The following is a 27,081-nucleotide window of genomic DNA, read 5'->3' as shown; positions in this document are numbered from 1 at the left end:
ACACAGTGGTGAATTTATACACTAGGGGCCGGATGTAATGCCATCCGAGTTAGCCGGAGCTACGGGTTGCCTGACGAACTCAGACTTTTTTTTAAAACAGCAATCATTTACACAGCATGGTTTTGTCTTGTAAATGATTGCTACTTTACAAAAATGTACGAGTTCAGCTGGCAACCCGCATCCTCGGCCAACTCGGACGGCATTACATCCGGCCCTAAGTTTTTGTCTGTGTCTTATTGGGGAACAAAAATAATATATTGTATGCACGCTTCATCCCCAGCTATTCCAGGATGTTCCCACTTTATTAACCAATCAGATAATTGCCATATTTTTAGTAGCACATAGAATTTTAAGAAGTGAACACGTTGATCTTTTAGGGGGCAATGGCCTGCCCATTGCTTATGTTAGTGGGGGCAGAGGGGGATGTAGTTAAAATACTGGCTGTCGGGATTCCGGCAACCAGGAGAATGACGCCAGAATCGCGACAGCGGGTAAAATAAGGTCATGGAATACCGACCACCGCAGGTTATTCCCACTCAGTTGGTGGGTCCACACCACCAACTGAGTGGGAATATACCTTGTGGCAAGCAGAATGTGCCACTGGACCCGAATCATGGCGAGCGCAGCGGTCCATGCGCCCATGAGAAGACTCGCTGCCCCGCTTTCGACAGATGGGATGCCGCTGTCAGTATATTACAGCCGGCATCCCGACTGCCAGTTAAACATATGTATTCCGGCAGGGGTGCATGTGACAGAGGCTGTATCATTAATGTTTGAAGGGGAAAGGAGCTGAGCCAGCAAGCCACAGAAGAAGAGTCGGGTAGTTTAGGGTACAGAGTGTTCGTTAACCTCATGTTAGGCCTTCCTATGTGTGCATATGTACACATTATGCTGCAGTATGGTTCACTGTACCATGATTTACACATTGCTTCAATAAAAATATATAATAATTAAAAAAAAGACTACAACCTCAAAAGAGTAGCAGTGCGAGATTCCTGATAAGATCCATGTAGGAGGATTGTGGTGTTAATAGGAAACAAAATTCATGCATCAAATGTGTGTAAAAATGCTGCAGGGCTCACGCTTCTATTGGTGACTCTCTTGCAAACATTCCGACCCGATCGCTCGCTGCAGTTTGTCGCAGCGCAGCAATCGGGTTGGAACTGCGCAACCCGAACTGCGCAGCTTTTGTTGCCTAGCGATCGCCTCTGAGACAGGGCGGGAGGGGGCTGAACGGCAGCGTTAAGCCGCCGTATAGGGGGAGCGGTCCAACCAACGCAGGTGTGGCCGGACCGTTGGGGAGGTGGGCCGCGGCGGCTGCGTGACGTCTCACGCAGCTGCTGTGGCCAGTGGCAGCGACAATTAACTCCCGGCGAGCCGCAGGAGCTGCGCTGGCCGGGAGTTACTCCTCAAATACAAAGGCATCGCCACTGTGCGATGCTTTTGTATTTGTGCGGCGGGGGGGGGGGGGACTAACATGCGGGGTGGACTAGCCCTGTGCTGGGCGTCCCCCCGCATGTCAGGGAAGATGATCGTAGCTGTGCTAAATTTAGCTACGATCAACTCTGAATGACCCCCATGTTTAGTACAGCTTGTATTCTTTGTGTATTCAGCCAAGACACATCTGCACTTATCTGCTTAAAATAAAACAGAAACCAACCAGCTTCAAAATGAGAAGACAGAACTGGTGACAATAAAACAAGAACCATGAATATAAATGCAAGTCTAGTCACTCAGCACTTGTTTTCTTGACATGTATGCCCCCTTTTAAATAAAAATAAGTGAATAACTTATTTTAAGACATTTTGTGCTTTACAGTCTAGATGAACAATAAGAAAAAAATACAATTTGTATGGTTTATATTTACACAGTCATCTCATGTATTGCAGGTGCTGACAGGGGCAGCCACGTGCTTCTACGCCTTCATAGGCTTTGACATCATAGCCACCACCGGAGAGGAAGCAAAGAGCCCAAATACTTCTATTCCATATGCTATCACTGCTTCACTGATTACCTGTCTTGTAGCGTATGTGTCTGTAAGTATTATTACTCTGTGTTCTTGTAGCTCCTTTAAAAATAGAAATTGTATGGCTGTAATGCCCTGCAGAGAAGTTACTAACCTATACAGCATTGATGTTGCCGTAAACAAAGTGAGGCTTATATTCCAACCTCAGAACTGCAGGTCTGTACTGCTCCTTCATTGCTGCAAATGTGCCTACATGTCTGCCTTGACCATTTCAAGCTGCACATCCACTCATCAATTGGTATGCAGTTGAGTTGCCAGCAGTCGGGATCCTGACGCTGACAATGCCGCCAGCCAGAATCCTGGCTTTCCGGGGCTATTCCCACTCGTGGGTGTCCACAATACCCATAGAGTGGGAATAGAACCAGTGAGCCAACGAGCCCATAAGGGGACTTTTTGTACTTGCCCCGCTGCCGGCATACAGACGAACGGGATGCCGTTGTTGGTATACTGACAGCCGGCATCCCGATTGTCAGTAAATCATACTGATCCCCATCAGTTCTAGGGACATCCTCTGAAAATATGTCTGTGCCTAGTTTTGTGGGTTTGCAGAGCACCTGAAAATGTACACTGTGGGAAAAGTCAGCCTCCTAACACTGTAGGACTCGCCCTTTATTTACTAGCAACTTTGTACTTTATGAAATACTGTTTAGCAAGGCTTCATTCATGTCTTAAATTAATTATGATATATAATCAAGCCATTTTCTAGGGTTTTCTGGCTATGATTTGTTTTTGTCTTTCACCACACACCCTTGGTATTCCCTCTCCAATTATTTTTTAGCAGTGCTCCACATAGGTGGTAATTCCAAGTTGATCGCAGCAGGATTTTTGTTAGCAATTGGGCAAAACCATGTGCACTGCAGGGGAGGCAGATATAACATGTGCAGAGAGAGTTAGATTTGGGTGGGGTGTGTTCAATCTGCAATCTAATTTGCAGTGTACAAATAAAGCAGCCAGTATTTACCCTGCACAGAAACAAAATAACCCACCCAAATCTTACTCTCTCTGCACATGTTATATCTGCCTCCCCTGCAGTGCACATGGTTTTGCCCAATTGCTATAAAAAATCCTGCTGCGATCAACTTGGAATTACCCCCATAGTGACTATAGAAGGACAGTTTGTGACAATGGGGTAAATTTACTAAGATTCGTATTTTCCCGTTTCAGGTCAAAGTTCAATCACGAATGACATCGAAAGTGTAAAACTGCAACTTTTTGAATTTGTTACGATGGATTTACTAAGCTGTCGTATTCGGGTTTTTCTTTTCTTCCGATGTCGATGTCATTCGTGTTTTTTTTGTGTTTTTTACGGCAGTGATTAGCAAAACACTGCCGACTTTTTTACAATTAATCTCGGCCGGATCTGTGTGATCCGTGCTGGGGTTCTATTTTTTTTTTTTTTTAAATTAAACACTGTAAAATTTTTAAAAAAAATAGCGTGGGGTCCCCCCTCCTAAGCATAACCAGCCTCGGGCTCTTTGAGCCGATCCTGGTTGCCGAAATATGGGAAAAAAATTGACAGGGGTTCCCCCATATTTAAGCAACCAGCATCGGGCTCTGCGCCTGGTCCTGGTTCCAAAAATACGGGGGACAAAAAGAGTAGGGGTCCCCCGTATTTTTAAAACCAGCACCGGGCTCCACTAGCTGGACAGATAATGCCACAGCCGGGGGTCACTTTTATATAGTGCCCTGCGGCCGTGGCATCAAAAATCCAACTAGTCACCCCTGGCCGGGGTACCCTGGGGGAGTGGGGACCCCTTCAATCAAGGGGTCCCCCCCAGCCACCCAAGGGCCAGGGGTGAAGCCCGAGGCTGTCCCCCCCCATCCAATGGGCTGCGGATGGGGGGGCTGATAGCCTTTGTTGTAAAAGAAAAGATATTGTTTTTAGTAGCAGTACTACAAGTCCCAGCAAGCCTCCCCCGCATGCTGGTACTTGGAGAACCACAAGTACCAGCATGCGGCGGAAAAACGGGCCCGCTGGTACCTGTAGTACTACTACTAAAAAAATACCCAAAAAAACACAAGACACACACACCGTGAAAGTATAATTTTATTACATACATACACACATACATACATACTTACCTTAAGTTCCCACGCAGGTCGGTCCTCTTCTCCAGTAGAATCCAAGGGGTACCTGTTGAAGAAATTATACTCACGAGATCCAGGGGTCCAGGGTCCTCGGGGAATCCAGGTGTAATCCACGTACTTGAAAAAAATAACAAAACGGACACTCGAGCCACGCACTAAAAGGGGACCCATGTTTGCACATGGATCCCCTTTTCCCGACTGCCAGAAACCCACTCTGACTGATGTCTAAGTGGGTTTCTTCAGCCAATCAGGGAGTGCCACGTTGTAGCACTCTCCTGATCGGCTGTGTGCTCCTGTCCTAACTGACAGGCAGCACACGGCAGTGTTACAATGTAGCGCCTATGCGCTCCATTGTAACCAATGCTGGGAACTTTCTTGCTCAGCGGTGACGTCACTTTAGGTCAACCGCAGGGCAGAAAGTTCCCATCATTGGTTACAATGTAGCGCATAGGCGCTACATTGTAACACTGCCGTGTGCTGCCTGTCAGTGAGGACAGGAGCACACAGCTGATCAGGAGAGTGCTACAACGTGGCGCTCCCTGATTGGCTGAAGAAACCCACTTAGACAGAAGTCAAAGTGGGTTTCTGGCATTCGTGGAAAGGTGACCCATGTGCAAACATGGGTCCCCTTTCAGTTCGTGGTCGGGACACCGTTTTGTTATTTTTTTCAAGTACGTGGATTACCCCTGGATTTCCCGAGGAGCCTGGACCCCTGGATCTCGTGAGTATAATTTCTTCAACAGGTACCCCTTGGATTCTACTGGAGAAGAGGACCGACCTGCGTGGGAACTTAAGGTAAGTATGTATGTATGTGTGTATGTATGTAATAAAATTATACTTTCACGGTGTGTGTGTCTTGTCTTTTTTTGGGTATTTTTTTAGTAGTAGTACTACAGGTACCAGTGGGCCCGTTTTTCCGTCGCATGCTGGTACTTGTGGTTCTCCAAGTACCAGCATGCGGGGGAGGCTTGCTGGGCCTTGTAGTACTGCTACTAAAAACAATATCTTTTCTTTTACAACAAAGGCTATCAGCCTCCCCATCCGCAGCCCATTGGATGGGGGGGGACAGCCTCGGGCTTCACCCCTGGCCCTTGGGTGGCTGGGGGGGGGGGACCCCTTGATTGAAGGGGTCCCCACTCCCCCAGGGTACCCCGGCCAGGGGTGACTAGTTGGATTTTTGATGCCACGGCCGCAGGGCACTATATAAAAGTGACCCCCGGCTGTGGCATTATCTGTCCAGCTAGTGGAGCCCGGTGCTGGTTTTAAAAATACGGGGGACCCCTACTCTTTTTGTCCCCCGTATTTTTGGGACCAGGACCAGGCGCAGAGCCCGATGCTGGTTGCTTAAATATGGGGGAACCCCTGTCATTTTTTTCCCCATATTTCTGCAACCAGGATCGGCTCAAAGAGCCCGAGGCTGGTTATGCTTAGGAGGGGGGACCCCACGCAATTTTTTTTTAAAAAATAAGCACTTTCCCACCCCTTCCCACTGATATACATGCACGGATCTCATGGATCCGTGCATGCCTATCCAATCACGAATTTAAAAAAAAGGTCTGGTTTTTTTTCAGCACTTTTTTACGAGTTGTAATTTTTCACGGCAGTGTTTGTTTGTTTTTTGCTTTGCACTTCTTAGTAAATGACCGAGATTCATACTTAAACAGCCGCGTTTTGACCGATGGTGTATTCATTCGTAATTTTTTACTTGGACTTGCAAAAATTACGAATGCCCTCATCTCTGCCGTGATTAGTGTTTAGTAAATTACCGAGATGACACTTTGATGAAAAAACGGCATCTCGGTCAAAATCGGGAGCTTAGTAAATTTCCCCCAATGTGTGTACTCGTTTGACATTGTCGCAGAGCCATAGCAGTAATTTATTTTTTTCTGTCTTGGTGTTGTAACTGGACATCAATTTTCCATTAGGCTGTGGCTTTATGTTATTATACTGAGTTTAATATTTTTGTTGCCTGTGATATGATACAAAGCGGTTTTCTGGATACGGCTAAATACACTGCAAAGAGCACAGCAGTATTGTGTCATATGTGCAAAAAAATGCAACAACTGATATAAATACATGGCTGAACGTTACAAAGATAGAAAAATAAAACAACTACTCGTATGTAGCAAAGTTGCAATAGGGCCATCAAAGAAGGTAAATATTCCTCCCAAGCGTAACTCTCTTGGACCACATAAATAGGCTGGTTTCATATATTTTTCCCATTAATTCAAACGTTGTCATTTCCGACCCTATATATCACATATGTATTAGTGTTTGTATTAGTATTTTCTGGTGTTTGTAACTTACTGTATAATGGGGGTCATTCCGAGTTGTTCGCTCGGTAAAAATCTTCGCATCGCAGCGATTTTCCGCTTAATGCGCATGCGCAATGTTCGCACTGCGACTGCGCCAAGTAAATTTGCTATGCAGTTAGGAAATTTACTCACGGCTTTTTCATCGTTCTGGCGATCGTAATGTGATTGACAGGAAATGGGTGTTACTGGGCGGAAACAGGCCGTTTTATGGGCGTGGGGGAAAAAACGCTACAGTTTCCGGAAAAAACGCAGGAGTGGCCGGAGAAACGGAGGAGTGTCTTGGGCGAACGCTCGGTGTGTTTGTGACGTCAAACCAGGAACGACAAGCAGTGAAATGATCGCAGATGCCGAGTAAGTCTGGAGCTACTCAGAAACTGCTACGAGGTGAGTAATCGCAATATTGCGAATACATCGTTCGCAATTTTAAGATGCTAAGATTCACTCCCAGTATGCGGCGGCTTAGCATGAGCAAATCTGCTAAAATCCGCTTGCGAGCGAACAACTCGGAATGACCCCCTATATGTATCACATGGAGATTTTGATATTACACTATATATTTAATTTAACAGTGATTTTTTTTGTCCTAATTACGCTATTGTTTTTCTTTTTTAGGTAAGTGTTATGTTAACATTAATGGTTCCATACACTATGATTGATACAGAATCTCCACTGATGGAGATGTTTATACTTCATGGGTTCTATGCTGCTAAATATATTGTGGCCATTGGATCTGTAGCTGGGCTCACTGTAAGCCTGTTTGGCTCTCTGTTTCCTATGCCCAGAGTAATTTATGCAATGGCCGGTGATGGGCTATTATTCAGGTTAGTAGATCTTATTGCAAATACATGGACCATAACCTACAATGTGTCCAGGCATTCATCATAAAGTTTCTCTTTGGTATTTGTAGGTTTTTGGCCCATGTCAGCTCCTACACAGAGACCCCAGTGGTGGCTTGTATTGTGTCTGGATTCCTTGCAGCGCTGCTCTCTTTGCTGGTCAGCCTTCGGGATCTAATAGAAATGATGTCTATTGGGACTCTTTTAGCATACACCCTTGTGTCTGTGTGTGTGTTGTTATTGCGTTACCAGCCTGAGAGCGACATTGATGGCTTTGTTAAATTTATTTCTGAAGAGCATACTAAGAAAAAAGAAGGAATCATTGCTGATTGTGAGAAGGAAGTCTGCTCTCCCATGAGTGACGGAGAGGAGTTCACAGGTCCTGCTTCAAACACATGTGGAGCAAAGAATTTGCCATCACTTGGCGACAATGAGATGCTGATTGGTAAATCTGACAAGTCTACCTATAATATAAATCATCCAAACTATGGAACAGTTGACATGACTTCAGGTATAGAGGCGGATGGTTCTGAAAACATCTATCTTTTCAAGCTGAAGAAGTTTTTAGGTCCGAGATATTATACAATGAGAATACGTCTTGGCTTGCCTGGAAAAATGGATCGTCCAACTCTGACCACTGGTCGAACAGTTACCATCTGTGTCATTCTCCTTTTCATCTTGAATTTCATCTTCTGCTCCTTCATAATATTTGGTGCAGATTATGTGTATGATCAAGTGTGGTGGGCTGTCCTCTTAGTCGTCTTAATGGTACTTCTAATCTTTGCATTGGTGTTTGTTATCCTACAGCAACCAGAGAACCCCAAAAAATTACCCTACATGGCACCATGTGTCCCATTTGTTCCTGCATTTGCCATGCTTGTCAACATTTATCTTATGCTGAAGCTGTCAGCTATTACGTGGATTCGGTTTGGTGTCTGGTGCTTTGTAGGTAAGTCTTTTTATATCAATTCAGTAACCATTACTATAATTGTTCTATTTTAAGTTATTTCATGTTATGGACCTGATAAGACAAAATAAACTAAATGGTTGGGAGGTATGCCTGTTGGATGGCATACCTTAATATGAGTACATACCTGTACAATCACATATTCAATGTGATATTAATTTTGACTCCACTTACGTTCTGCAGTCCCGACCACAGTGCATACACACCTGTACACATACCTGTGATCTTTGACCACTGACTGACCATAAAATAGGAAAAAAAGATTGTACCACTGTACTCTGCTGAGGCCTGATCTAAACAGAAGTAGCATAATAATGGGCTGGAAACGGTGTGGTTAACGCACAATGGCCCTCATTCCGACCTGATCGCTAGCAGGCTACTTTAGCACTGCTGCAGTCAGGTAGTCGCCGCCTACAGGGGAGGGGGGATTAGCTGTGCAGGGCTGCGATCCGCTGTGCAGAGACTGCACAAGCAAAAAGTTTGTGCAGTCTCTGCACAGCTCAAGACTTACTGATCCACTGCAATGATCCTTCCTGGAGCTGATGTCAGGATCCCTCCCTGCGTTTTCTTCGGCACTCCCAAAAAACGGTCAGTTGCCACCCCCGGCCGGCCTCTTCCTGTCAATCTTCTTGCGTTCGCCGCTGCAAACGTTTTCTTTGTTATTCTCGTCGCTGCCCAGCGGCGGCCGTCGCCAGGCAGCGACGAGCCTCCACATTGCCACCTGCGTGCAAGCGCAGTTCTGACCCGTTCACACGGCTGCGAAAAACTGCAGCGTGTGAACGGGTCGGAATGACTCCCTATATGCATGACATGTGGAGCAGCTACAGGCTATAACAGCTGTACTGAATCATGGGAACAGCCACTAATATTTGTGAACTTTACAAAATACATGTACAGTAGCTTCTGTATAAAAGTGTACAGGGACTATGCATTTATATTGAACCTGCTGCAATGCATTTGCGCATACCATTGACAACAAGTGACAAATTACATTTTATTGAGAAAAAAATAAAAACAATTTAAGCATGTGCCACAACCTAAATACCTTCTGAGAGGGTGACACCAAAGAGCCGGTTCCTCCACAGTGACAGGTCCCGGGTGCTGTAGTGTGACATTCTCCTGCAGCACTTTGTTCCTGTGATAGAGGAGGAGCTTATGGTGCAGGCACTAGTTTCCGTAGGCAGTCCAGCATCTCTGGAGACGCCCAAGGAATGATGCCAGCAGGATTTCCCATGAGGCCATGCCCCTTTATGTCAGTGCACACAAGGTGTCATCAGATCCAGTGACGCCTCTGCTGTGTTCCATGTGCTGATGGTAACAAGAGTATGTCACATGATAGATTTAATTATGCACGACCACAAAGGCGAGGCAGCTACCGTTGGGAGCATCGGAAGAGCAGTCGGACAGTATAGTCGAAAGTGCGCACACTCTTTTCTGTATGATTTTGCACCATCGAATCTGATAAAATGTAAACTGCACATAAAACCAGATCTTTCGATGTGACCAGTTTCCATCTGATAAAACATGATCAGCCCAATAATTGTACAGGTGTGTACCCAGACCTGTAACCAATCAGTCATGCAGTATGATGAGCAAGTGCTATGATGGCATGGAAAGCCTGGCCTTCTACGTTTGGAATCAGTGTGAGGCTGCTAGTAGCGGAGATAATTGGGTACAGAAGTGTTTAGTTGAATATAAATGTTAAGTCTAAATATTGTATGTGCTTATACAGTGTGTTAGGAAATATAATAGAAAATCTAATATAAAACATATTTGTATAATGATGATTTTTTTTGTGACATTGTTATTTGCTTTTGCTCTGTATCTTACACACTGCAGCTTATTTCTTTCCAGTAGCACTGGATTCTTATATTTCTTCCTCTTACAAGCTACGTACAGCATCCAATTTGGGATCTCTTGAAGCAGCATGAGTTATCCAGCTCAACGTGGGATCTCTGCTGTCCTTCCTGCAGCTACCTGTTGTATAGCGCAGAAAGTCTGTGATAATGAGGCAGGAAAGAAAGTCCGGTGTCAGCTGTATCACATGATAGAAGAGAAAGCAGTTTTGTCTTATGAGAATGAAACATGTGAGAAAAGGGTGACAACCTGCTGTCAGGGATCTGTATAACTAGAGTAGAGTCATATGATAGAGTGAGTAAATAAATAAGTTATGGTGAAAGGAATGCCTGTCTGCAAGGTAAATGTGCAATAACAAATGGAATCCAGCTAGAAAAATATTTATTGGCTTTTATAATACATGTCAAAGAAAGAAGGCAGAAAATAATAATAATCATCATCATCATCATCATACATATGCACTACAGCATTGACATCTCATTACAGGGTGTCTGTGGCACTTTGCCCACTTCTCCAATGCAAGAGAGTTTTTTTTTTTTTTTTTACTTTTTTCATACTTTACAATCGACATGGACTACAATTGGGAATAGTAACCTTGCCCGAAGCATGGTGACGCAGTACAGTAATTGGAGTTCCTAGTCACTTTACAGAGTAAAAACACACAAAAAAACCCTAAAAATGTCATGTCGACCTTTTACCTGTGTCGACCTTTTCCATGTCGACTCTTTTGGGTGTCAGCCTTGTGCCTGTCGACCTTTTCCAGGTCGGCTTAGACAGCCATACCCCTCCCTATTGAAGTGTGCTTAATGGGAAGATTAATAATGGGAACCAGTGGTCTGTGTGGTTGGGGAGGGGCTTAATGACACAATACTATGGCAATCCTGTAATTTGGCCCCGCCCTATGCAAATATGCGCTGATCACTGCATTTTCCCCACTAGGGGGCAGGGTCTAATGACGTGATTAGCCCGGTACCGACCCTGTTGCAGCCCACCTGTTTGTCCTCTCCTGGCTTCTCCTGTAGAGAGAAAGTCCTCAAAGTAGGCAAGTATGGTTTAGGGTTTAGGATAGTCAGAGATATTTCATACCCCGATACTAACGGGACATGACAAGTATATGGGGGCATGGTTCCCTCTTTATAAACTGTGCAGTACATGTCATCAGCATATACAGAAGATGATTTTATATTGGGTAAGGGGATGAAGAATGTTTTCACGCTGCCACTGTCCATTCCTAATTTAATTGCAAGTTATCTTTTTAACAAATAGCTGAAACACGGCAGGGCAGCACACACATACACACAACCACAATAAAACACATCATACTATACATCATTGGGTGCAGGCATGCTTATTTATTACTTAGGGCAGGTTTCCAGACCTGGAATATGTTTGATGGCAACACAGTGAATGTCAGATTTCTCACCTGATAAAGCTACCAGTGCTGTTCCGTGTACTGAGAGTAATGAGCAACACATTACTCTGGGGTGCACACTGTCAGGATGCAGCAGGCAGCAGTTGTACTCTCCATACTATGTGAAGTTGAGCATATAAAGCAGCTTTCCTGTATACTTTACATTATCACTTCCTCTTGGGGAAGATCCATGACAAAGCTTTTCCAGAATCAACTAGCCAACTTTCCATACTGCACCTTCCTTCCGAGCGAGACAGAGATGAGGTATAGAAAGAAGGTGGTTGGGGGCTTCATGTTGCTCTCTGCAGACTCAGGGGCTCATTGATTCATCTGTGCCCCGAACATTACCAAGAAAAGCATGAAACAGTAAATGTATTTACGTAATGTGAAAAGGGAACCACAACATCATGTAATATAGCCTACATTCTAATGAATGAAGTACTATTAGCAGGAGAGGTGAATCTGCAAATGTCCAATTAGTACTGCTGACCGCCATCCTCATCATTGCACCAGTCCTCCTGTACCTGTAAAATATACGCCTTCTGGCAGCTGTATGTGCACCTGCATATAGGTCTGCCTCAGTTACATCCATAATGTATGCTGCCAACACTTCTCTATACCATTCACCCTCTCCAGTTGTACTGCGCATGAGCATATGTGTGCACACTGTGTGGTGTGCATGCGCTGTACGGAATTGCATATTTTGCAGTAATAAAACAGACCTCAGTCAACGTCTGCATGAAGACCTCAATGTTCAGTGATGTTGTAAGTAATTGATGACAACATGATTCACACCACTGCATCTCTTCTTGTCCACCTTATGGCAGCTAGGGCATTTTGGGGAGAAATGTTTAATTACTTCCGTATGGAATCACCTTATCCAGGAATCTCTCAGAAATACCATGAGAGTTTGCATATGTGTCACACAATGGGCTCTGACCTTCTTACCACACATGGCACCACCTGTTCAATGGATGGCATGTCCCCTCTGGCCGGTCTTTCCAAGTTGCACATGTTGCAATAACCTTTTGCCTGTGTCTTGGTGTTTCTCGTGAGGCTTGCACGGCATGTATGCCACCATCTTGCTTAGGTCGGCTGACTCTACATTTGTCCAGTAACTGAGTAATTGGTTCCACATGACTTATTCAACCAATGTCTGTCCAGAGTGCCCTATTTAAACTCCTCATGTGCAACTGCTCATTGTCATTTCAACTTGTACCTTACCAGTTCCTGTCTCCTGTATCAGCAGTTTGTTTGCTGTATTCTCCAGTTCCAGTCTGCAACCTTCTGCAGCTCCCATGCTGTAAATCTTCTCCAGTACTAATTGGAAACATGAGCAGTTGCACTGCTAATCATCCAGCCAGTAGCTATCCATTGCAAACCATCCCACACTGCCAAATGTCTCCAGCTTGCTAAACCTGTGCAGCTACCCCACTTCATTTCAGCTCCAGCCTTATTTGTTCACTGCTGTCTGGTGCCGTCTGCAGACTGCTAATCTCACTTCACTCACTCCAGCACTAACCATTCTAACCCTCTCCCACCGCTCAGCACAGTGCGGTGTGCTGAGCAAGGGTGGGGATGACACAGAGGGCCGCTCATTACACCCAGCGGTGAAATGAGCGACCTGCTAGATTGTGCCTGCATGCAGGACAATCTAGCACTGGTGATAGTGATGCGAGAGACCACGCATCGCTGTTGCCGACACCCCTACACACAGAGCAATGTGTTCCTAATTTCTAAGCATTCTAGTCAGATTGCTTAGGAATTAATTGAACGTCGCTCCGTGTGTACCCCCCTTATGAGTGTTACGATGTGATCTTATAAGACGCAAGTACAGCGTTTGCAGTTTCTTATAGGTTCTTCTGCTTCTATCGATGTCAAACATCTCAGTGGCCATATGAGAATAAAAAAGAAATCATAAAATCATTTTATTTTACAAGATTGAAACAAAATTTTTGACTCACCAAAGTTGCCTCCTTTTGCAGATATAACCACTGTTGCAGAAGTTCCCACAAATATGTTGCACTTGTAGGTTGTTTGCTTTCACCTTTCTATCCATTTCATCCCAAACTAACTCGATGGGGTTTACGTCTGCAAACTGCTAGCCTTTACACGATTGAAGCCAACTGCCTTGTTATTTCCTCAAAGGTATTTCTGACATAGCCTGGAGTTATATTTTGGGTCATTTGGGAGGTATACCAGGGGGTATTGCATGGAGTTGCAAAATTTGCTCTGGTAGCCCTTTTTGTTCAGGATGCCATGCCATGCCATGTTCAAGTTGTCGACTGGGCATCAAGCAAAAGAGCCCCAAACCATCACACTTCTGTCTCCATTTTTCACAGTTAGTGTCACAGGGATTTATTTACATATTGTTGTTTTCCTATTCAAAGAATATCCTCTTCAAGAATGGGCTTAAACACGCTTAAACAGCTGGTTCTACAAATTATTGCTTAGTAAATAAACCCCAACACTGAGTAACCATCCTTTTGCTTATTCAGTGGCGTACAAAAACCCTATGTGATGAACACAGGTGTAAATCTTTGATTCATCCATAAGATTTTCTTCCAGTCTTTAGTAGTGCACTGGGTATCTTTTCTTGCAGCTTTTTCCATTAAAATGCAAAACTATGCGACTAGGACGCACAATCACCATTTGCTGATTAAAATGATATGCGGCATGCCTATATTCTGTGTGCTATTACGCCTGTATGTGCATACAAAATGCTACGATACAGTGTTTTTCGAGGAAAACACTGTAATGTACCATTTCATATGCAGATAGAGCTGCAGTCGCACACAGATTATAGGCATGCCGCATATTGTCCCTCATTCCGAGTTGATCGCTAGCTGCCGTTCGCAGCGCGACGATTAGGTGAAAAATCGGCTGTTCTGCGCATGCGTACGGGCCGCAGTACGCACGCGCAAAGTACTTTCACACAAAACTGCAGTTTTACACAAGGGCTAGCGACACTTTTCTGTCGCTCTGTTGATCGGTGAGTGATTGACAGGAAGTGGGTGTTTCTGGGTGGTAACTGGCCGTTTTCAGGGAGTGTGCTAAAAAACGCAGGCGTGACAGGCAAAAACGCAGGCGTGTCTGGGGAAACGGGGGAGTGGCTGGCCGAACGCAGGGCGTGTTTGTGACGTCAAAGCAGGAACTAAACTGACTGAAGTGATCGCAAGGTAGGAGTAAGTTTCGAGCTGCTCAGAAACTGCATGAAACTTTTTAAGCGCAGTTCTGCTAACCTTTCGGTCGCACTTCTGCTAAGCTAAGATACACTCCCAGAGGGCGGCGGCCTAGCGTGTGCAATGCTGCTAAAAGCAGCTAGCGAGGGATCAACTCAGAATGAGGGCCATTATTTTAATCAGCAAAAACTGCTTGTGCGTCCTAGTCACATAGCGATGAGAATAAGATGCTTTATGGCAAAAAAAGATGCCTGACACTAAAGGAGTTGCATGGAACCTGTCAGCTCACTTATGCCAGGCATCTCCCTCCCACTACGTGGCTTATTAAGGCAAGATGTATGAGGACACATCTGTAGCTTTAAGTTCTTAACCCATTGCTTGTTCCCAAAAAAATGCCTTTATGTACACTTGACTTGAAATGTACAGTTCTTTACTAGGGTAATTTCTTACTAGGCATAAATGTATTCATCCAAGTCTAGAATGAACCAGACTGCAGTGTTGTTTAAATTTGGCTGCTCCTTGTACCCCGTGGAGCACAGGCCACCTTGTAAAGGTCATGGATGTCTCTTTTACATCTCTTCCGATGTGTTCATTTCAGGTTCACAGGTATACATAGCAATTAACTATGCAGGTCTCTTCTGTAAGCATTTCATCTCCTTAAGACTTTGGCTTGCAGCTGTGAATAATGAATTTTGCATGAATAATGTTACATAAAAGAGCAATGCACGTAAATGAAGCAATTAATACATTATTTTTCTATAGTGACTAATACTCTCTTTAGATCATTTACTTAGAAGGACTCACAAAACGGAGCATCATCGCAGATAGCTGCAGTTTTAATTGGGCTGATGCAAGTCAGCACTCACCATGACTTGGGTGAGATAGAACTACATTAAATTTCCATGAGCAGAACCTTGCTCATACCATCTGGAACTGTTAGACCTGAGGCTTCTCTGCACATCAAGAGATTTCTCTAGTATATGCCATGCATAATTAATTTGTGAAGCTGTCATAGATACAATCATTTAGCTTTACAATCAAGATATAATCCCTCTGATGTGGCCAAATATTATGATAGCTGTTTGTCATCAACAGGCAGACATATGTGCTTCTAAACCAAACTATACCTTTGTACAATGAAAGAAAACATGAGACGGGAAATGAGGCACAGAGGGGTTCTTCAGGTTAATCTGCTCTTGTACTTGCACAGTTCAGACTCTGGATATCTTCCAAAGGCTCATTCATTTAACATGCATGCAGTAACCAGAGACGGAATGAATTTACTTGCACATGACAACAGACAGTGGAGTAGGGAGCTCATAATTAAGGTGGCTTTATTGGGTCACGGTTTTGGACACATTTATATTACGTAGACAATATAACTGACTGCACTTTATTTATATAGCACTAACATATAAGAGGCAAACACCGGATTTCTGGAGGGGGGGGGGGGGGGGTTCCAAATATTTGATTTTAGAGCAATTGCCGCCAGCCCATGACTTAAGCATAATTAGCATGTAACAAGCTATAGTCTGCCCCAACAAAGTGCAGTTTATGTAATGCAGTATATCAGACATGAAAATCTGCTGCCACTGGGCATGTGCTGCAGCTCCATTCTGCCATTTATACTGCATGCAGTGGCCCCTGGCCAGGTTGTCGGGTAGGGGGGTTTCTGGGCAACTGGAAACCCCCCCTTTCCTGAATTTTCCTAACCATATTACAGACGAAAATCTATATTCCGATTGGTTCCTGTCCCAGAGAGCTTGCAATCATATTTCGCTATGACATGAACAGAAACGCATACTGTGACCTAGGGAAGACAATAACCTACCAATATATTTTTTTGTCTGTGGAGGAAACCTACATAAGCATGAGAAGAACTATATAAATTAAATTTCTACGCTTGAACACTTGCCTAAAATAAGGCAGGTGGGGCAAATGATTAACAAACTACAGTTGCCCATTGGTTCACTGTGTTCTTTCCATTTCTTAAAATGTTTAACTAACATTTTTGATGATGCATTTTAGTCATAACCTGTTGGGTGGGGAGGGGGTGCATTTGTAAAAACTGGTAGAAAAGTATATATGCAAAGAATATCCTCTCAAATATTAGTTGTCATTTTCAAGCTGTACCAGATGACCAGATGTTAAAACCTGATTGGTTATCACAGTTTATATGACCTTTTAGGTACAGTGACCTGTGCCAAAGCTTTTATAAATCCACATATACCTAACCTCAAATCGCGCTAAATAACCCCTTTTGGTGTACCACAGAATTAAGGTAGGCCATGCATCCTGTCACAAATATATGTCTTATTTCTATCACTAATGTGACAAACGTAAAATGCACGGGTACCCTGGACCCTGGCATTACATGCAGCTACTGTGTGTGATAAAGCCAGTTACCTGGGTAAGAAGGTAAAAGACTGACTTCTCATATAAGTGAGATGCATCTCATTGCGCAGTGTTGCCTTTTATCTATGAATTTACCCAGTCCATTGCAAAAAATATTAATCCAAGGTGCCCGGTACACTGTATGAGGCTTTGTATGCAGCTGCAATACCACAAAGATACTACATTCAGAATTCTTTTTGGAAAGTCTGGGAAATGCTGCATTTAGCATAGTGTTTAAGTCGTAATATGGGTCTCATGCTACATGGCACAAAAATCATAGATGTATTAGGACGCATCTGGGTAAGACACTCTTAAAACAAAGTAATTTATTCTATGGGAGATATTCAATTGTTTGAAAAGTCAGTAATTAATCTACGTTGAATAATAAATGGGAAGAAACAAGAAAAAAACTAATTTATACAAAGTGAATTCGGTCATAGTGGGAGGTTCAGTACTCTCAATTAGGTGTCAGTAGACTGCACTTCCCCTGTGTGATATAAGAGTATATGGGCCTGTGTGCATGTATGTAAGTTTATAGACTGACATAGAAACATTGGGCCTAATTCACATTTGTACGCACATGCTTTAACAAGTGTGATTTTCTAGGCTAAATGTAGCTGCCACCCAGAAATGAGAAGAGCCGCCCACCAGACCCATCGCAAACTCATTCTCAACTGCATACGCATTCACACAGGGCTGGATTAAGCCTTCGCGGGCCCGCGGCACTTAAGACAGGGGGGACCCTCTCCCTTATGTCAGCACCGCACCCTTGGCTGTGCCCACTGTGCCTCCTCCCCATTTGCAAGATATATATATATATATACAGGTTGAGTATCCCATATCCAAATATTCCGAAATACGGAATATTCCGAAATACGGACTTTTTTGAGTGAGAGTGAGATAGTGAAACCTTTGTTTTTTGATGTCTCAATGTACACAAACTTTGTTTAATACACAAAGTTATTAAAAATATTGTATTAAATGACCTTCAGGCTGTGTGTGTAAGGTGTATATGAAACATAAATGAATTGTGTGAATGTAGACACACTTTGTTTAATGCACAAAGTTATAAAAAATATTGGCTAAAATTACCTTCAGGCTGTGTGTATAAGGTGTATATGTAACATAAATGCATTCTGTACTTAGATTTAGGTCCCATCACCATGATATCTCATTATGGTATGCAATTATTCCAAAATACGGAAAAATCCCATATACAAAATACCTCTGGTCCCAAGCATTTTGGATAAGGGAGACTCAACCTGTATATATATATATATATACCGTATATACTCGAGTATAAGCCGACTTTTTCAGCACCTTTTTTTGTGCTGAAAAAGCCTCTTCGGCTTATACGCGAGTGAGTATTTAGGAGGGACATGGGAGGGCACCGCGCGCGGCTCTCCTGTGTCCCTCCGGCGGCAGCGGCGTGTGTGTGTTAAAGGAGGGACACGGAGGGCACAGCGCGCGGCTCTCCTGTGTCCCTCCTGTGTCTCCGGCGGCAGCGGCGTGTGTGTGTTAAAGGAAGTGCCAGAAACCGGCACTTCCTTTAACACACACACACGCCGCTGCCGCCGGAGACGCAGGAGGGACACAGGAGAGCCGAGCGCTGTGCTCTCCGTGTCCCTCCTTCAGAAGACAGCGCGGGATCGACGGGACAGCGCGGGAGCGACGGAGGGTAAGTAACAAACTGGCACTGTGGGGCATATCTGGCACTGTGGGGCATATCTGGCACTGTGGGGCATATCTGGCACATCTGGTACTGTGGGGCATATCTGGCAGCATGAGGGCATATTTGGCACTGTGGGGCATATCTGGCACATCTGGCACTGTGGGGCATATCTGGCACTGTGGGGCATATCTGGCAGCATGAGGGCATATCTGGCTCTGTGGGGGCATATCTGGCAGTATGAGGGCATATCTGGCACTATGAGGGCTGTGTACGGCTAGAGCTGCATTTCCCACCCTAGGCTTATACTCGAGTCAATAAGTTTTCCCAGGTTTTTGTGGTAAAATTAGGTGCCTCGGCTTATATTCGGGTCGACTTATACGCATATATATATTAGATATATAGAGCTGGAGGCATCGGGAAGATTCTACTTTTCTCCAGGCTCTGCAGTCAGCAGCAGCTCTATATGCAGCTTCCATTGCTGCTGGCAGTGAAGCATGGAAAGAAGTAGAATCGACCCTGTACTGTAGGTCCAGCTGGGGGGCCCCAAGATTGCAGGGCCTGGGGGTACTTACCCCCTGGGCCCCCTGCTTAATCCAGCACTGCATTCACAGCCTATACACAAGTACAAGGAACATTGACTGTAAGGGTAGACCTATGGCTATGCAGACTGGCATGCGACAATAGCGACACTGGCATGATGTTTCTCTATGTACATGATTGCAGCTGAAGGGAGATACATGCACCAAAAAAGGCCACGACACCCCTGTGTTTTTACCACCACTCTCTATTACTTCACCCAAACAGTCCCTTCCTGTCAGTCACCCCTCCAATTAAATCCTCACTGCAAGTGTGATCACAAAGGGATCACACGTGCACAATGCGATCGCAGCACATGTGCAGTTTGCTGATAATCGTTCCGGTGCGCAAACATCAGCATTATGTACAAACATAATTTAGGCCCATAACGTATATTGAAAGCAGAAAATAGAGGAAATTATCGGGACTGTGGTCCCTTCCCATAGAACTTAGTTACAACCTAAATAGATGTTAGGAGATATAGTAGAAAAGATAACAAGTGCCGCAGTTTGAAAACACGTTAACTAGTACTATGGTTACTATAGCTACAGTGGGAGTGGTTATAAGCAAGAGACTGCAGGTTTCGATGCATGGATCTACAGAGATGGAATTCCAAAGATTTGCAACATTTAATATAAAGGCTTTTTGAAATGAGCAGACATAAGAGCACATACTTAAAATTAGATTGCACTCATCCTTGTCATTCTAGAGATCTGTTATTTGAGTGTTGTGCCATTAAATGGCATTGACATCACTTTTCATATAATTGGTGAGATGTAATAGGGTCCGAGTTTTGAAAAAGTGCGAGTTTAGCACTAAACTCGCACAAACTCACACAAAGTAATAGGATGCGGAAACATGCAAACTTGCATGTTTCCTGCAATCCTGCAACTGGCAATGGCAAAACCTGCATTCAGATGTTTTGCCATTGCACATATAAAATTTGGGCAATGTAAATGGTTGTGAGTTGTAAACTCGCACCTAAAACATTACTAAGAATAATGCAAAAAAATAGGATTTTAATACCTACCTGTAAATCCTTTTCTCTTAGTCCGTAGAGGATGCTGGGTACGATTCAAGAACCATGGGGCGTAGACGGGATCCGCAGGAGACATGGGCACTTTAAGACTTTGAATGGGTGTGAACTGGCTCCTCCCTTCCTCCAGACTCCAGTTTAAGTAACTGTGCCCAGGGAGACGGACATTTCGAGGAAAGAATTTATTGTTAAACCACGGTGAGCATCTTACCAGCTCACACCTCCAGTATGCCGCAGAACGTGGCATTCAATAGAATACCAGCCGACGGCATGAATAATATGCAGCAATACGCTGACAGAAAACGTAACACAACCTGTGTGTAAACACAACCAATAACAGCAAAACGCACGCAACAGCATGAATAACGTCAGCAGCAGGCTGACTTAAACGCAACACACCATGTGTGTAACCATACCCAATAACTGCAGATACAGTACGCACTGGGACGGGCGCCCAGCATCCTCTACGGACTAAGAGAAAAGGATTTACCGGTAGGAATTAAAATCCTATTTTCTCATACGTCCTAGAGGATGCTGGGGACGATTCAAGAACCATGGGGTTTATACCAAAGCTCTAGAACGGGCGGGAGAGTGTGGATGACTCTGCAGCACCGATTGACCCAGCAAGAGGTCCTCATCAGCCAGGGTATCAAACTTGTAAAACTTTGCAAAGGTGTTTGAACCCGACCAAGTAGCTGCTCGGCAAAGACGTAATGCCGAGACCCCTCGGGCAGCTGCCCAGGATGCGCCCACCTTTCTGGAAGAATGGGTCTTCACCGATTTCGGTAACGGCAATCCAGCCGTAGAATGAGCCTGCTGAACCGTATGACAGATCCAGCGTGCAATAGTCTGCTTGGAAGCAGGAGCCCCAATCTTGTTGGGATCATATAGGACAAACAGAGCCTCCATTTTCCTAATCTGAGCCGTTCTAGCTACATACATTTTCAAAGCTCTGACCACATCTAGAGACTTTGATTCTTCTAAGGCGTCAGTCGCCACTGGCACCACAATAGGTTGGTTCATGTGAAACGATGACACCACTTTTGGCAAAAATTGCTGGCAAGTTCTCAATTCCGCTCTATCTTCATGGAAGATCAAATAGGGGCTCTTGTGAGACAAAGCCACCAATTCAGACACCCGCCTTGCAGAGGCCAAGGCCAATAGCATGATCACTTTCCAAGTAAGGAATTTCAACTCTACCTCCTATAAAGGTTCAAACCAATTAGATTGAAGGAACTGCAACACCACGTTAAGATCCTATGGTGCCACAGGGGGCACAAAAGGAGGTTGGATGTGCAATACGCCTTTCACGACGGTCTGAACTTCTGGAAGTGAGGCCAATTGTTTTTGGAAGAAAACTGATAAAGCAGAAATTTGAACTTTTAGTTGAGCCCAGCTTTAGGCCCGCATCCACACCGGCTTGTAGAAAACGGAGAAAACGTCCTAACTGAAATTCTTCCATAGGAGCCTTCTTGGATTTACACCAAGACACGTATTTTCTCCAAATACGGTGGTAATGTTTAGACGTTACTCCTTTTCTGGTCTGAATAAGAGTAGTGATGACTTCCTTGGGAATACCCTTTCGGGCTAGGATCCGGCGTTCAACCTCCAAGCCGTCAAATGAATTCGCGGTAAGTCTTGGAACACGCACGGCCCCTACTGTAACAGATCCTCCCTCAGAGGAAGAGGCCAGGGATCTCCTATGAATAATTCCTGAAGATCTGGATACTAAGCCCTCTTGGCCAATCTGGAACAATGAGGATTGCTTGAACCTTTGTTCTTCTTATGATCTTTATCACCTTTGGAATGAGTGGAAGTGGAGGGAACACATAGACATACTGAAACACCCACGGTGTCACTAGGGCGTCCACCGCTATTGCTTGAGGGTCCCTCGACCTGGAACTGGTTTCTTGTTGAGGCGAGACGCCATCATGTCTATTTTAGGAATTCCTCAACGACCTGTCACTTCTGTGAAAACCTCTGGATGAAGACATCACTCTCCTGGATGGAGAACGTGTCTGCCGAGGAAGTCTGCTTCCCAATTGTCCACTCCTGGGACGAACATCGCTGACAGAGCGCGTATATGATTTCGTCGCCCAGCGGAAAATCTTTCTGGCGTCTGCCATTGCTGCTTCGGTTCTTGTTTGTAGAAAACCATTATAAACGGCCCTTACCTCTAGACCATTAATGTGGTGACAAGTAACCTAACTTGACCCTTTTCCTTGGAAGTTTTCCTCCTGTGTGACAACTCCCCCGCCTCGAAGGCATGCATCCGTGGTCCCTAGGATCCAGTCCTGGAACCCGAACCTGCGCTTATGAGAACTGCGCTGCTACCACAGGAGTGAAATTCTGGTCTTGAAAAAACAGGATTATCCCAGGTGGGAACCGGGCCACTTGTCCAACTGGTCCCGCTAAAAGCACCCTTGCATTTAACCTGCTCACTGAATGGCCTCGTAGGGCGCAACCATCTTTTTCATCAACGGAATGTATTGATGGATTGACACTGTTGCAGGTCTGACCAGACTCTGGATCCTCAGAGCTTTTTTTTTTTTTTTCACTGGAAGAAACAAACTCTCATCAGTTCTGTATCTAACATTGGTGGTCATTCCGAGTTGATCGCTCGTTCATTTTTTCCCGCAACGGAGCGATTAGTCGCTAATGCGCATGCGCAATGTCTGCAGTGGGACTGCGCCAAGTAAATTTGCTATTAAGTTAAATATTTTACTCACGGCATTACGAGGTTTTTTCTTCGTTCTGGTGATCGTAGTGTGATTGACAGGAAGTGGGTGTTTCTGGGCGGAAACTGGCCGTTTTATGGGTGTGTGCGAAAAAACGCTGCCGTTTCTGGGAAAAACGCGGGAGTGTCTGAAGAAACGGGGGAGTGTCTGGGCGAACGCTGGGTGTGTTTGTGACGTCAAACCAGGAACGAAACTGACTGAACTGATCGCAGTAGCAGAGTAAGTCTCGAGCTACTCAGAAACTGCTAAGAACTGTCTATTCGCAAATCTGCTAATCTTTCGTTCGCAAATCTACTATGCTAAGATTCACTCCCAGTAGGCGGCAGCTTAGCTTGTGCAAAGCTGCTAAAAGCAGCTTGCGAGCGAACAACTCGGAATGAGGGCCTTTATTCCCAATGCCGACAACTGCGTAGTTGGGATCAACAGTGAGTCTGGCAAGTTCAGGAGCCAACCACGTTGTTGAAGAACTGTCAGGAGAATGCAACGTTTTGCACCACTTGGTTTCTTGATGTCACCGTAATCAGGAGAGCGTCCCAGTACAGAATAATAATGACTCTTTTACTGTCGAAGGAAAACCATCCTACCGCCATCATTCCGGTGAATTGGTAATGGCAATCCTGAATAGCAAACCCAGGTAAGCCTAATGCGGAAGAAACCGTAATTAGACCCCCTTTCTCCTTTTTCAGATTGGAGATCCCTGCCCTGAGAGATTCCATCTTGTATCAGATATAGGATTGGTCTGACCGAGTCGTCCGGCCATGGGAGCACGAAAAAGCTTGAATAACAGCTTCTCTTTTTTTTTTTGTAACCGGGACAGCAGGACAATGACCTGATCCTGACACAACTCTTGTATTGCGTCGCATACTACCTCCCCGTCTAGAGGAGAATCGGTAAGGTCTATTTGAAAAATCGGTGAGGGGAAACGTCTGGTGTCCCCCTTGGGACTCTATTCTTAAAACTCACTGGTCCATGTCCGTTCCAGGACTGACTGAAGAGTATTAGACGTGGTCCCACCCGTGTGGGCTCCTGCAAGATAGACCCAGCGTCATGCGGTGGATGTGGCAGAAACAGAGGATGATTTCTTCTTCTGCGAACTTGAAAAGGCTGCTGACCTCTTACCTTTTCACCTTCCTCTACCTGCAAAGAAAGGGAAATCCGTATCTATTCGGTTGAAATGACTGCATCCTACAATAATGCGTCACCAACCTTTGTGAGGGAACATAGGGAAAGAAGGTAGACTTACCAGTGGCATCTGCCGAGATCGACTTAACAAGGCCATCACCAAACCAGGCTTCACCTTCATAGGGAAGAGACTCCAGTTCTTCTCGGAGTCAGCATCAGCATTCCATTGGTGAATCCACCATGCCCTCCTAGTCGAGACCGCCATGGAATTGGCCCGCGAACCCAAGAGTCCTATAACCCTTGTAGTCGCACGGCAGTGTGCTGCAATGTTATAGATATGACCCAACTTAAGGAGTACCCTGCATACCACTACTCCCCCATGCGCATGTAATGCAAGTATAATCAACGTACACGCGGACACATAATTAGAGTATCACATATTTTCCTGCAAACGATCCTTTGTGACAGGGCTCCGTGCAGAACAGGGGCCGACTCTCACTTTATTCTATTCATGGCGGGAAAAGAATAAACACTCGGAATCCTCTTGAGGATTTGAAACCATCTTGTCACGGCTGACCCAGAGTATTTTGAACAAGGCGCCAGCATTCATTATAAATTTTTTATATATACATATATATACCTTTAAATACACCTATACACACATATATCTATATATATATAACTCATATATATATATCCCTTGTCAGGAACAGCAGGTCCCTAGTGACGTTAATACGTTCTTAATGTGTATGAAACATGTACTGAATGCCGATTTTGTGGATCTTATCAGGAAACATTATGGTCGACATAAGAAACAGTATTCTTGTCGATCTCAGGGAGTAGTAACTGGGCAAAATAAAATTTTTGCGATCCCAAGGGGTCTGAGGGAAATCTATTCTATGAATATGACACCCTCTATAAATATTACTACGTCTGTGTTCATGCCACAGACCTATGCAACCTTACTATACATACATATACATATAGGTATAGCCATTTCTGATATGCATCACATTATCATGCCAATTTTTACCCAGTCAGATATTGTTGGTGCCGACAGGGTCACCCCCACACGTCTGTGTCTCCCATATAATTTTCCCTTGGGAAGAACATACATCTACCGACATGTTGACACTTATTTACATGTACCAAGTACCATTAGGAGCCGGCGGTGCCGACAGAGTCATTCCCACAGCCGTTTGTGGCAGAGCACTCAGCCTCAGATATGCCGACACACGTGTACCAAACACCCACCGACATTGGCTATAAGGGATAGACCCCAGTACATTCTGTCGGGGAAACACAGAAGGAGTTTACCAGCTCATTTCCACGGCGCTCATTATATAGTGAGCTTTTTATTTTTAACTTATGTTGCACCAAACAACTGTGCCCCCCCCCCCCCCCTCATTTTTCACTCTGATCTGTACAGCAGTGTTTTGGAAGGACCAGCGTCTCTGTGAGGAGAATATGGCGCTGAAATGAGCTGTGAGGGGTAAGCCCCGCCCCTTAATGGCACGCTTCAGCCCCGCTATTCTTACATATATTTATACTGGCGGGGGTTAAATACAGTGCCTAGGCACTTATATATTCTTTTGCCAGACTCTGTTGAGGATTTATATGCTGCCCAGGGTGACCCCCCCCCACCCGAACCCTGCACCCTACAGTGCCTGTGTGTGTGGGAGCATGGCGCACAGCGCGGCCGCTGTGCGGTACCTCAAAGCCGTCACTGAAGTCTTCTGATCTTCTTCTACTCGCCCGTCTTCTGACTTCTGGCTCTGCAAGGGGGGTGACGGCGGGCTCTGGGAACGAGCATCTAGGCATACCTAGCGATCAGACCCTCTGGAGCTAATGGCCTAACATAAAGTCTTTCAGAGAAACTCAGTAGAGCTCCCCTGTGTGTGACCAGTCTCACTGGGCACAGAATCTAAACTGGAGTCTGAAGGAGGGGCATAGAGGGAGGAGCCAGTTCACACCCATTCAAAGTCTTAAAGTGCCCATGTCTCCTGCGGATCCCGTCTATACCCCATGGTTCTTGAATCATCCCCAGCATCCACTAGGACGTATGAGAAAACAGACCAGCTCCTGGCTGTTGAGTTTGATAGGAGCATGCACAGATCAACGAGATCCGCGCATGCTTCTGTCAATGAAAGTTAAGAAAGCATTAGGGGGATATCCAACTATCCCCGGTAATACATCGGGTACGAAAAACTGCAGTTTTTCTGCCTTTTTTCCGATGTTTCACCGATATTTTTGTTTCAGGCTATCCAGATGGTTCGCCTGTAACAAAAAACACCTTCTCCCAAAAACACACAGGTTCAGTGAAACGGGTCTGTTTCCGGGGATTCTGCTTCGCCTACCGGAACAGGTGAAACAAAATCCCCGATAAGCCGGCGCGTGCAGTGGCTTATCAGGGCTAATTAGCTAGCCCCCAGCGGGACAATTAGCCCCGGTAAATTACCGGGGCTAATTGGATATCCCCCTTAAAATTGAAAAAACTATATATATAAAATGACATGCAACCCTAACCCCCCCTCCCCCCCACCCCCCCCCCCCTGTGGGCTCTTAGACCAGTCACGGTTCCATAGCGCTCTTCCATATTTTTTTAAAACAGCATTGGGCTCCACTAGCCAGAGAGGTAATACCACAGAGGGGGAAAAAATGTATATTGGTCCTGGCGGGCGTAGCATTACCCCCCAACTAGTCAGCCCTGGCCGGGGATTACTGGAGGTTTTATTGGGACCCCCCATACAGCCCCGACCCTCCAGGATACCCAAGGCCAGGGCTGAATCCTGAGGCTATCCCCGGCATCCCTGGGAGGTGGTTGCCAAGTTAGTAGCTTTTAAGTGTAAAATTTTGATACA

General features: G+C 45.0%; 1 protein-coding gene and 1 long non-coding RNA gene across 3 annotated transcripts in view; one reads left to right on the top strand and one right to left on the bottom strand.

Annotated features, from left to right (window-relative positions):
- Window positions 1–27,081, top strand: part of SLC7A14 (solute carrier family 7 member 14) — a 246,794-nt gene that overhangs the window by 204,916 nt on the left and 14,797 nt on the right. For both annotated transcript variants that reach the window (XM_063916224.1, XM_063916225.1), the window contains 3 exons: window positions 1,890–2,036; window positions 7,042–7,250; window positions 7,337–8,214. In XM_063916224.1, the coding sequence (XP_063772294.1) occupies window positions 1,890–2,036; window positions 7,042–7,250; window positions 7,337–8,214 (1,234 nt within the window). The remainder of the gene's footprint in view (window positions 1–1,889; window positions 2,037–7,041; window positions 7,251–7,336; window positions 8,215–27,081) is intronic.
- LOC134909407 (uncharacterized) overlaps window positions 13,416–27,081 on the bottom strand; it is a 14,616-nt gene continuing 950 nt past the window's right edge. The window contains exon 2 of the long non-coding RNA XR_010175919.1: window positions 13,416–15,358. This is a non-coding gene — a long non-coding RNA (uncharacterized LOC134909407). The remainder of the gene's footprint in view (window positions 15,359–27,081) is intronic.

This window comes from Pseudophryne corroboree, chromosome 4 (assembly GCF_028390025.1).
Source record: "Pseudophryne corroboree isolate aPseCor3 chromosome 4, aPseCor3.hap2, whole genome shotgun sequence".
Taxonomy (NCBI): domain Eukaryota; kingdom Metazoa; phylum Chordata; class Amphibia; order Anura; family Myobatrachidae; genus Pseudophryne; species Pseudophryne corroboree.
The sequence above is the reverse complement of the archived record's forward strand: the minus strand, read 5'-3'. Positions and strand labels throughout refer to the sequence as shown.